Raw genomic sequence first — 13,042 nt, forward strand, 5'->3', positions numbered from 1 at the left:
CTTTGTTGCTAGTGCACTATGTTTTAGAAATTAAATACCTTTTTTATTATGTATTTAGTGCTTTGAGTGCCTTCACATCAGGGCATTTTTATAAATAAAATTAGTAGTATTTGTATGACTTTGTTGCAGTTAAAATGTAAAAATTATATTTGAACATCAAGGAAGGGGATTTTTATATATTCCCTTCCATGCGGTTATGTTTATACATATCAGTACAGTTGGAATAAGAAGGTCTGTTTGATACTGTCTACATATTTTTACACAGTATTTATTTTCCTATTTTCCTTTTTTATGTTAAAAAGGACAAGGAAACCATAAAATATGCAGTAATGACAGAAAAGATTAACTGTTTTTTTCCAGTGAGTTTTATTCAGGTTTCAGATCCTACTGCAAGATCTCACATTGTCTTTTAAATTCTTATATGCAAACTACCTTTTGATTTACCATAAGTATATTATTTCTCTGCTAGCATAAAAGGCTTCCTACAATCCAATTTTACAAATTTTAAATGGTTGCATAGCATTTTTGATACATAACAAGGCCCCATCTCTTATGCTCCTGTTTACTTTAGAGCATATGAATAGTCCCATGCACGGGTAAAATGCTTGTAGGTTTGGGGCCTAAATGATTTTCTTTTTTAAAGTATTTCTGCAAACTATTATATATAGGTTGAGAAAGAAGAGGACTTAAGCTGTTCTATGAAAAATAATTTAAAAGATCTGCTTTTACTAAATTTAGAATGATTTATATTCATTTTAAATGCAAAATTACGAACTTGTAAAATTATCTTGATTTTTTTTCACTGACTTTCATTGAATTTAGAGAAATTTTGAACTCCTGTTTGATAATTGAGTTTAAACTTTTTCAATGTGTACAGACAGATGAACTTTCCAAAAAGCTGGATATAGAGTCAAAAAAATCTACGCAGTTAGAGTCTACAAATCGTGATCTGCGAGAACAGTTGTCTTCTATGAAGATACTGCATAAGAATCATGAAAAGCTGGAGAAGAGCAAATGGCAGCTGGAAGGAGAAGTAGCTAATCTCAAACATCAAGTAGAGACTAATATGATGGACCACAGTCAAATAGAACAGTATAAAAGAGAGATTGAAGAACGAGCTAGACAAGAAATAAGACAAAAACTAGAAGAAGTCAATCTATTTTTGCAGGTTAATATATTTGTTACTTACTATATGCTGTATATTGGTACTTTAAGCTTTATATTCCATATTCATTTCCAAGTTGAAATTTATATTTTAGGTGTTTTATTTTAGGTGCTTTTGTTTTTATCATAAAAGCTAAATACACCTCTACTTCGATATAACGCGACCCGATATAACACGAATTCGGATACAACACGGTAAAGCAGTGTTCCGGGGGGGGCGGGGCTGCGCACTCCAGTGGATCAAAGCAAGTTCAATATAACGCGGTTTCACCTATACCGCGGTAAGATTTTTTGGCTCCGGAGAACAGCGTTATATCGAGGTAGAGGTGTATATAGTATTTCCATATGTTTTCAGTTTGGTAGTTAGGGAACTAGAGATACAACAGAAGGAAGAAAAAAATACAAAGAGAAGTAAAATTGAGTACAATTCCTTACCGTAGCACCTGTGGGTCGTTCTATCCCAAAGCCTACCCCAGACTGATTTTCCCTCATGACTCATTTTTTACCCTGGAGGGGATGCTCAGCTTGCCTTACTCTTAGGCCTTGGCTACACTTGCAGCTGTACAGCGCTGTGAGGTAAACCTGTCTTCGTACAGCTGAGTAGGGAAAGCGCTGCAGTCTGTCCACACTGACAGCTGACAGCGCAGTGGCGTGGCCACACTTGCAACATTTGCAGCTGTGTTGGGAGCGGTGCATTATGGGCAGCTATCCCAGCATTCATGTGGCTGCAACGTGCTTTTCAAAACGGGGGAGGGGAGGGTGGAGTGTGACAGGGAGTGTGGGGGGAGAGAGAGTGCTTTTTGGAGCGTGTCAGCACTCTATTTTGCAAGTTCCAAACTCCCGACCCCTGCTCATTCATTCACTCACTCAAAGCAAACAGCAAACTGTTTGCTTTTTCTCTGTGGTACAAGCTTTGAAACCGGCACTTCTGCATTCCTGCAGCCGGTCACAACAATGGAGAGGATTGGCCACTTGACAAGGTGATCAGTACAGCGCTGCAGGTTGATTCCTGGTACACACAGGGGAGAGTCGTAGCCACTCCGCTGTATCTCTTATGCTTCTTGGGGAGGTGGAGTACCTGCAGCGGTACAGTGCTGCAAGTGCCCTGCCAGTGTGGACGGGGAGTGAGTTACAGCGCTGGGGGAGGCTTTACAGCGCTGAAACTCGCAAGTGTAGCCAAGGCCTTAGAGGGATAGTATCCTGTCACACTGACCAAAGTAGCTTTTGTTCTTTGTATTTATTTTGCAGAGCTACACTGATTTTCCCTCCTCCCCTCTTCTTTGAAGTTCAGTTCATGAGCTTCTGCAGATAGAGAAGAACTGAGGGAAGACGAAGGGGATGGATTATTTATATCCTCGGCCAGTAGATTGTTGGGCTCAAAAGATATATGTCTACCTCACCTACGCCACCCCTTCCCTTCCCCCCACCCCTCCGAGCTATTATTACTGATGGTTCCATGGTCAGTGACCAGGCATGTTAACTGCTACAGTGTGGTTCTGAACACAGTATGTTGAGAGAACAAAAGTTACAAAGTAACCTCCTCTTTTTGACTCCACATTTATTATTTCAATGCTGAAAGTATTATCTACCTGTGTATAGATCACATGGGATTCTGGCTCCAGCAGGGGGATCAGTTAGACTGTTGTCCTATAAGACTGAAAGTTGTGTACTGCTAACTTTAATGTAATAGATCCTTAATAAGGGACAGTTTCTTTCTAAGCTGAAATCTTTCTATTGCATAGTGACTTCAAATGTCTCCCTGTATGGTTGATGGCACTAAGGAAGAGTAGTTCCCTATCTGACTAAGATAGTGTACTTATATTGAATATGATTAACTGCTGGGAAAAAATTCCTCTTTCTTCCAATTTATTAACATTGTATTATTTGCTTTAGACGCAGGCAGCCTCCCAAGAGACATTAGAACAAATAAGAACTACTAATAATGCTTCACTGAGAAACCAACTGGAGCACAGAATTAGAGATCTAGAATCTGAACTGGCTAGAATAAAAAACACACAAGAAGACAGTGTCTTTCAAAAACAGTCTACACAGACAGAACTGGAAAGATACAAAGATCTTTATTTGGAAGAATTAAAAATTAGAAAATCGCTAGCAAGTAAACTGGATAGGTAAGTCAAAACCTTTATTTTAAAACAAATGGTAAAATATTATTTTTCCTTAACTTTCCTCCTAAAATGCCTCACTCCTGGACCTGCTTACCATAATGTGCATCAATCCAAGAGCAGGTATCTGTAGATGCAGTAGACTTTCACAACTAACTGGAAGGCTGAGTAACATGAATTACTTTCAATATTTTATAAGTAGCAGAAATATCATTCATTTTTATAGAGTATATTATAAAATCCTTTTGATTTTAATAGGCATATCTTCTGGCTGGTCTGTAATAATCTCCTGTACTTACAGTAGGCAAGAGAAATTGCAGTTCTTTGAGTAGTGTTCCTATGGGTGCTTCACTTCAGGTGCGCTTGCATCCCACATGTCTTTGATCAAAGATTTTCATCAGCAATGTCCATTTGGCTAGCACATGCGCTGCTGATATCCTCATGCTCCACACTGAGGCTATATGAGGCTGCACAGGCAAACTGCCCTCAGTTCTGTCTCAACTGCTTCTGCCTGAGGTGGAGCTTAGCATGTCTACATTGTGCCTGCCTCAGGTTCTTGCTGAGTTTATTCTACTGAGTTTATTTAGTTGAGTTTATTTGTTAGTAGTACTACAGTAGTTAGTTACTGGTTATTGAAAGATTGTTTTATTTCCTTTGGGAAAATCCTGTCTGTGAGGGGCCTGCCCGGTTCACCGGGGTTTAAATGTTGCCTCACATGGACAGAAGCTATCTTGATCAGCGATGGACACTCTAAGTGGGTTCACTGCCTGGGAGAGTTGCATGGTCCACAGAAGTGTAACTTCCAGTTAGCCCTCAAATCCAGGGCACAAAAGAACCGGAAACTCAAGCTGTGACTGTTAATGAAGGCGTGCTCCCTTCTCCCCACTTCAGAGCCAAGTCAGGAGAACCGCCACACCTTGTACATCAGTCCCTCTAGTGCCCCTTTGACTTTGGTGCAACACTCTCCTGAAAAGGGGAAAGCTTCAGAGACCACCTCTAAAGATCCTAAAAAGAGAAGCTCTAATTCCCCTCAGAAGAGATCCATCTCAAAAAGCCTCACTCTTTGACCAGGTCAGTAGCCTCAGAGACTTCATCCTCAAGGCTTGGTACCATAAAGGTGAAGGGCTCCTCCAGTACCAGTCCGGAAAATCCAGCAGCTTGAAGAGTAGACCTGGCTCTGAGAAGGCTCCAGTACCATCTAGTGGAGATGATCAGAGAAAAAACAGAAGAATATAGGTACCATCAGACTTAATCCCTCTCCTGGTACCTATGTCAAGCTTTTCAATATCATGTAAGACTAAGCCACCGTCTGCATCAGCACTGCCTGTGAATCACTGAAAACCATCATCACCATCCTGCAGGGACAAGCATTCCAGTCTATTGGCGCTGCAACAGCACTCAGTGCCGCAGCTCCACTCAGTGCTGCAAGACATTAGGTATCCGAAGGACTTATCAGTGACTACTGAACCAGAGTCCCCATTGCTGGCAAGTACCGAGCATCTCTAGGTACCAAGAACCTCTCAATCGCCAGACGTTTATATATCCCCAGTAAAGTCACTTCCCTCTTTGGTCGGAGCTTCCCCATTAGAGGAGGAAGAGGATGATGGAGACTTCTCTTTGGTATCATCAATCTCTGTTTAGGGTTCTCCTACATACCCATATATAAACTCCCTTTTCCCCCTGTCCTGGGACCTCATAACTCCTGATGGGAGCAATCCTGGATACCACCTGCCTCCCCCTTATGGTCCTCAATGGCTATATTGAGATTCCTGGGCAGCCTATTGGCAGCAGTTCTCCAGAGCCCTGATCGGTTCCAAGAATGTTGTCAAAGGTTCTGTCAGTGGTGGCTGCCTACCTGTGTCGTCAGGCGATCACAGTATTCCCATGCCTTGACGATTGGTTTCTCAAGGTTCGGTCATACCAAGAAATGTTGTGTGCCAAACAGAACACTTTTTGTTCTTGGACTTGGGTCTTCAATTGAAAGTGAGACAATCCACACTGACTCCTGTTCAGAACATACAATTTATAGGTGTATCCCTGTATTCCTTGGCATCCAGAGCCTTCCTTCCCTTGGACAGATCCACAACACTATCAAACCTTGTCAGAAATATTCAAAGGAAACCCCAGACTTCTGTCAGAAACAGTCTTCAACTTCTAGGTCACATGGTAGCTTGCACTTTTGTGACAGAACATGCAAGCTTGTGCCTTTGCTGTTTCCAGTGGTGGCTCAAACCAGTTTACTTACCAAACAGACACAGCCTAGACAAACAGGTGTCAGTTCCTCAATATGTCAGATAAACTTCCTAGACTGGTGGAATGTTCATCACAATGTAGGGGTACGGATCCCCTTCCTCCAACTGACACCAATGGTAACCATAACCCCAGATGCATCTCTGTTAGGATGGAGGAGGGCGCACCTCAGTGCTCTAATGTTACAGTGCAGATGGTCACCCTAAGAATCTACCCCCCATCAACCTGTTGGAGCTCAGAGTGGTCAGAAATGCCTGCCTTCATTTTCTGCCTCTCATCAGACGCAGGTCTATCAAAGCTATGATCGGCAATGTGGCCTGTATGTTATATATCAATCGTCAAGAAGGAGCGAGATCCCCTTCCCTCTGTGCTGAAGCAATAAGGTTATGGAACTGCTATGTAAAACATTGCATAGAATTTCAGTAATGAATGTCACAGCTGACACTTTCAGCAAGTGTTTTGCCCAAGACTATAAATGGGGGTTGGATTCCCAGGTTTTTGTCGGCATATTTCAGACTCCAGGATTTCCAGAAGTGGACCTCTTTGCCACAGCTATGAACAAAAAATGCTATCTATTCTATTCAAGGAGGGGCTTAGTTCACAATTTATTGGGGGACACCTTTCTCCTCACTTGGACAAAGAAACTGTTTTATGTGTTCCCCCCAATGCCTCTCATTCTCAAAGTGGTGAACAAAATCAGACAGGACAAGAGCAGAGTTATCCTAATAGCCCCAACACGATCAAGGCAGGCCTGTTTCCTACCTGTTTCGCCTAGCCCTTTGTTCAGTGATAAATCTTCTAATCACTCCTCTCCCAGGGTGTCAGTCAACTGCTGCATTGTAATCTGAACATTCTCCACCTGAAGGCGTGGCTCCTTGATGGTTCGTGGGATTAGAGTTGGTCTGTGTTGCAGAAGTACAATAGATAAAATAGGAAAGATTCTACCAGAAATACCTTCAAAAAGTGGAGAAGATTTAGTCACTGGTGTGAATTCCAGAATCCTGTCCCCAAATCTGCCTTGTTTCCTCTTGTTCTAGTATACCTGCTACAACTAAAGCAAATGGGATTATCACTTAGTTCTCTCAAGGTTCAATTGGCTGCCTTAACCATTATTGGGGGGTTCTCACTGTTTGTTCACCCTACAACCATAAAGTTCATGAAAAGTCTTGGTAATCCCTTTCCACCGGTGAAAATCCCCACCCCAGTTTGGGACCTTAATTTGTCTCTTAAAAGTCTCATGAAATCTCCTTTTGAACCGATGATGACATGCTCCTTACTGAATTTGTCCATGAAAACAGCCTTCTTAGTGGCTATTACCTCAGCCCACAGAGTCAGAGCGATGGGGCCTTCATGGTAGACCCTCCTTTCACAGTATTCTGCAAGGACAAAGTTACCTTACGACCACACACCAGATTTCTTCCTAAACGGTCTTCTGAGTTTCATGTGAATCAGGTCATTTACATGCCAGTGTTCTTTCCAAAACCACATAATTCCAATCTAGAGACTGCTTTCCATACTGAAGATGTCAAGAGGGTGTTATCCTTCTACCTAGACAGGATTAAATCATTTTGTAAATCTCCTAGATTGCTCATTTTGTTTGTAGACAGATCTAAAGGTTCTCAACAAAGTCACAATCAATATCTATAGCTTTACCTAAAAATTTCCCAGTATCTGAGATCTGCAGAGCTGCTACATGGTCTTTGGTACATACCTTCCCCAGGTACTATGCCTTAGTTAGTGCCTCTAGAGCTGATGTAGCAGTTGGCAATGCAGTTCTTTCCTCTGTGCTCGACTCAATTCTGAAGCTTCCTCCTCCTTATGGGAATACGGCTCGGGAGTTACCTGAAGTGGAGCACCAATAGGGACATTACTTGAAGAAGAAAGAGAGGTTACCCACCCTGTGCATTAGCTGTAGTTCTTCTAAATGTGTCCCTCTTTGGGTGCTCCGCTACCCGCCCTCCTTCCCCTTTGCTTCGGAGTTTCCTTCTGAGATGCAGCGGTGAAGAAGGAACTGAGGGCAGTTTGCCCATGCAGCCTCGCTGCAGGGCATGAGGATATTAGCAGCGCATGCATGGACCAAATGCACACTGCTCATGAAAATCTCAGATTAAAGATGCGTGGGGTGCACGCACATCTGAAGTGGAGCACCCACAGGAGAACACATCTTAAAGAACTGCAGTTACTGCTCAGGGTAAGTAATCTCTTTTTTTCTTACCCTGTCAGCCTCAATCCATAGAAAAAAGGCCTGATCTGGTGGTGCGTTTAGGATCAATTCAGCTCCCATTATAACAGTACTTCTCAGGATTGGAACTACATTGAGAGGAAGGACAGTCCAGTTATTAGAGTATTAGCCTAGGATTTGGGAGACCTGGGTTCAGTTCACAGCTCTGCCAAAGATTTCCTCTGTAATCTTGGGCAAATTGCTTACTCTTTCTGGGCCTCAGTTCCCACTTATGTAATATGGAGATAATATTACTTTCCTTTCTCACAGGGTGTTGAGATAATATAAATACATTAAAGATTATAGTAATCGGGACTTATAACTATCTAAGATAAATTGTCTTGAGGTCAAATTCTGAGAAGTGCTGAGCATCTCTAACTCCCCTTCATTCCCAAGAGGCACTCAGAATCTTTCAGGATTTGGTTCTTAGAAAATTCCAGAGGGATTTGACAAAAACAACGAGGTGTCCGGTGGCACCTTAAAGACTAACAGATTTATTTAGGCATAAGCTTTCGTGGGACTCCATGCATCTGAAGAACTGGGTTTTTTACCCACTAAAGTTTATGCCCAAATAAATCTGTTAGTCTTTAAGGTGCCACCGGACTCCTCGTTGTTTTTGTGGATACAGACTAACATGGCTACCCCTCTGAAAGAGGGAATTGAGTAATTCTTCATTTCTAATATTCTTAATGATTTACAGTTATAGAAATATAAAAATAGCTTGAAATTTGGATGATAACATTTAGTTGTGAAAGTGTGAGTAAAAACTACATCTATATTTTTCACAGAGCTAATGAAAGGATAGCAGAGGCCAATGCTAAACTCCTTCATGAGCGCCACAGGAGCAAATCTTTAATTGCTAACAGCATTGTAAATGGAAGTCTTTCTGCAAGTCCAGTCCTGGATACAACTCAGTTTGGCAATCTTGGCAATAATTTAACACTAAATAGAAGTCTTGGTCTTGGAGGAAGTTTCATAAACCCAACTGGAAATGCATTATCTTCAAAAAACAGAGTGGAAGCTTATCTCGCTAAGGTGAGCAATTATAGATATCATTCTAAATTATTTTTATATAATTTAGGTTAAAACCATAATCTGGCTTAGTTTTATTAATGAGCATTCATTTTAAATGCAAAATATATATCCCAATGCTTGTAACCTAATAGTGTAAAAACCACAATAATTAATCATGAAAATAAATAAATATATAATTTTAGAGGAAAAAGAGAGACTATAGTACTTGCATTCGGTGGGCCATATGGGCCTGTTTGCAAATAAGCAAGCACACAAGACACAATATCTGGCAATTAACATCTAACAAGAAGAAGAAAAAAATCTTAAGAATATTTGTCCTAGGTTGCAGGAAACTCCTAACACAGATGCATATTATGTATTTACATAGAAAGATCATTTGTATTATAAAAGGGTGCAGATAAAAAGTTCATGATGTCAAACTTGCCAGCTTTAATTAAAAAGAGGTGAACAAGTATTAGTTAACGGTACTTTTGCCTTCTTCTGTTACCTTCCTAATATTTATGCTATATACATGCTTCATAGGGCTCCACTCTTTGGCAAGTGACTTGGCACATGAATATTGGCCACTTGGGCCCGGTTAAAAAAGAATGCTGTACAATGGGGTTGTCTGTATTTAGTATACATCCCATGGTGAGGAATTTATGCCATGCACAGTAAATATCTATTTTTTAATAACTTCTTATCTTAGTCTCTTTGGGCTGTCTCAGGTTGAAGAGTAGTATAATATGGCAAGATAAATGATACCGTATATGTACTGTATTATTGCCTGATTTCTTCTTTCACTGGAATATGAATAGTAAATAATAATTAAAAGGTAAAACTAATTGTTCTTCAAGTTACTGTCAACGCAAATTCTACTTTGAGTGTGCATGCATTCCATGCATGCAAGATTGGATTGTTTTTCAATAGCAGTGTCTATTGGGGCCATGCCTGCAGCCTGGGAGCCCTTGCAACCACCATAGCTGAGGATAAAAGGAGCAAGGCAGCCTCAACCACCTCTCAATTCCTTCTTACTGCTTGTGGCAACAAAATTGAACCCCATGGTGTCCACTTCTCTTCATCTACAGAGAGTATTTGGAGCTATTATTGTCTAGATATTTAGTTGCTAGCTTACATAAGCTTAGTTAATGCTATTGGGGGAAAAAAAGTTTTTACTTAATATCAGATTTCTTGCAAACACACACCCCCAACCTCTCTGTGTAAGAGCTAGACACTTCTCCCCTCATCCCACCTGAACCTACACAGGCTCAGAATGGCTGAAGACAAGTCTCCAGGATTCAAGATTTGCCTGTCCTGCGAGACAGCAGTGTCCATCAGTGATGGACATTCAAGATGCCTCTTAGGTGTAAGAGAAGGACACGTAGCTGAGTGATACTTGGTACACAAATATCTCTGAGTACCCTGAAGCTGCATCACCTGGAGACATCTATGCATGCATCTTCAGATCCTGGCAAGTGACTTGAGAGACCTACTCCATCCAGTCAGTCACACACACTCCAGCAAGTTATGATGTCATCCAAAGCTCACAGAACACTCAGAATACCCACTCCTCCTGCATTGACCTAGGAGAGGGACCATAAGAAGCACTGCTCCTTGGACCAAGGAATGTACAAATCTTCCTACCCAGTCAGAAGACTCAAGTCCTCACCTGAGACTCTGACACTCTATTCCCTTGAGGCTGAGCCTCACCCAAGTACATCAAAGCCAGTCACTTCACACAGTAAGCACTTTGCCACTTCTGATACCACTCAGGCGTCAGACTCCTCTCTGGCACTGAATAGGTCCATACCAATGGCAACAGCACCAAGAAAACTGGTGATGCATACATCAGCACCATAACAATGGCGCCAGCAGCTTCTACGGCACTGACAAATGCATTGGTACCAACACAGGCCTCTTTGAAATTGAGACATTTCTCAAAGCTGGCTGACTTAGCTATGGGACCAATTTTGGAATCCCTGATATTGGACAGGCCAAGAGAGGGATAAACCAAACAGGGTCCTCTGGTGATCTCTCAGTACCATCCACAGATCAGGCCAGTGTGCTCCACGGATGGAAGAGGCTGAAAAGTTGAGTTCCTCTAAGGAATGCAGCAGACTTTCCTCATCTGAATGTGACCCATACCTCCTTTAGATAACCCAGTGGGACACGGACATACAATCGAGGGAGGAACCCCCTGAGAGGCCCCCACAAGTATTCTGAATTGAGAAGGGAACTTCTAAGCTGGCACTCTCCCATCCCATGTGTCCTCCTCCCCCTCAACACTCCTACCAACACTGGCTTTATTGGTCTCCATGCAGTATCAACCCTTATGTCAGGAAACCAGCTTCCTCAGTGGTCTTCAGACCAAGACCACCCTTGCCTGCACAGCAGATTGAGCCTGTCCTAGTACCCACTCTCAGACATCATCAGTTGCTGAAAGGAGAGCAAGATCTCAGTAGAGATGATCTCTCCTCTTACCACTCACAACCTCTAGCTATGTCCTCCTCACCTGCTGATGAAAGGACCAACCCTCCTCCTACATCCTCTTCAGTGTGGTTAAAAGTTTTTCAGGAACTGTTGAGACTAGCAGAAACATTGGATATCCTATTAGAGATAATCCAAGAAAAGCAACATAAGCTATTAGCCCTTCTCCACCCATCATCCTTAGGCAAAATGACTTTACCTATTAATTTAGGGCTTTTGGAACCAACAAAGGTCATCTGGGACACTCCTGCATCCATTCCCCCCACAACTTCCAAGTGCATGAACAGGAGATACCAGGTGCCAGCTAATGGGCACAAATACTTTTTAGAATCCCACCCTCAGTACCGTGATTGTCCAGGCTGTTCATGAGAAATCTAAACAGTCCAAATCCATTCCCAGAAAGAGACAAAGAAATTAGATCTTTTCAGACAAAATATTTCTCAGTGAATCGTCAACTAGGAGTTGCCAGTTATCAAGCACTTCTTTCTAATTATGATGCCCTGTTACAGGACAGGCTGTCCACCTTAACGTACAAGCTCCCCCGTGAATACCAGGAAGGTTAAGGTCAACCATGACAGATTGCTCTAAGCAGTGCTTGATGCATCAGATATGGCAGCTAGAACCACAGCTATGGCTGTGACAATGAGAAGGTCGTCCTGGCTATAGACATCTGGTATCCCTCATGAAGTCTAAGTGACCATACAGGATCTACCCTTCCCAGGTAATTAACTGTTAAAAGTGACACTGATGGGGCATTGCACTTTCTTAACGATACAGAGGACAACCCTCCAGTCACTGGGGCTTATGTGTTCCAGCTCCTAGAGGTAAAAAACAACGTTGTCAGTGGTCCTTGCATAAATACAGCAGCAATGCTACCCTCAACAACGCACTTCATAGCCATCAAGGAAGAGGCAATGTTTTCACCAATGACATTCCTTGAGCTCTTCTTTGGCACCCTGCAACAGGGACAGTTGGTCACAAAACATCTCTGAAAGCAATGTCGAGAGCCCAGCTGGACCACCTGTATATCGACTCCCTTCTATTCATGTTGGCAACCACCTATTTTATTTCAGAGAAGGTTGGGCTGGGATTACTTCAGACCAGTCGGTCCTCAAGATAGTGAACAAGGTGTATCCCATCCAGTTTCAAGCTGTTACAATCTCCTCCCCACCCTTCCCATCCCTCCTCAGACATCCCTCTCACAAGACACTTCTAAGACAAGAAATTTAACACTGGGAATAGTGGAGGAAGTTCCTTAAGGATTCAAAGGAAAAGCGCTCTACTCCCACTACTTCTTGATCCCAAAGAAGAAGTGGGCATGGAGACCCCACCTGGATCTTCAACATCTCAGTCCTTTTGTTCAATATTTCAAATTCAGGATGGTCACCGTAGCCTGTGTTATCCCCTCTTTGGATCCCATGGACTGGTTCACAGCTACTTTCACATTGTGCTGGGAGCATCACAAAAAATACCTTAGTCACCCTTCAGCTTCATCTGACTTCCACATTAATCAGTCCCTCAACAAGTCACCTATTCCTTATAAAAAACTCTAGCTCTCTTCAGCCCTCTGGGACTCAGTGGTGAACAAAAACAAATCCACACTAACTCCAACACAATGCATTGAATTCATGGGGGCAATGTTTAGATTCCAGGTTAGCAAAGACATGCCAACCTCAACAGAAATCAGACATCGTATAGCAGTTCCAGGTGCATTTCATAACACAAGTGAGAACTTGTATAAAGATTTTGCCACGTCTCACTTTTGTCCACTTGAAGTGTGGTT

At 42.2% G+C, this 13,042-nt stretch overlaps 1 protein-coding gene across 6 annotated transcripts in view; it reads left to right on the forward strand.

Annotated features, from left to right (window-relative positions):
• Positions 1-13,042, forward strand: part of ANKRD7 (ankyrin repeat domain 7) — a 163,228-nt gene that overhangs the window by 127,171 nt on the left and 23,015 nt on the right. For all 6 annotated transcript variants that reach the window (XM_026648724.1, XM_026648725.1, XM_026648726.1 and 3 more), the window contains 3 exons: positions 878-1,168; positions 3,058-3,293; positions 8,547-8,793. In XM_026648724.1, the coding sequence (XP_026504509.1) occupies positions 878-1,168; positions 3,058-3,293; positions 8,547-8,793 (774 nt within the window). The remainder of the gene's footprint in view (positions 1-877; positions 1,169-3,057; positions 3,294-8,546; positions 8,794-13,042) is intronic.

Source organism: Terrapene carolina, unplaced genomic scaffold, assembly GCF_002925995.2.
Source record: "Terrapene carolina triunguis isolate 2854851 unplaced genomic scaffold, T_m_triunguis-2.0 Scaffold68, whole genome shotgun sequence".
NCBI lineage: Eukaryota > Metazoa > Chordata > Testudines > Emydidae > Terrapene > Terrapene triunguis.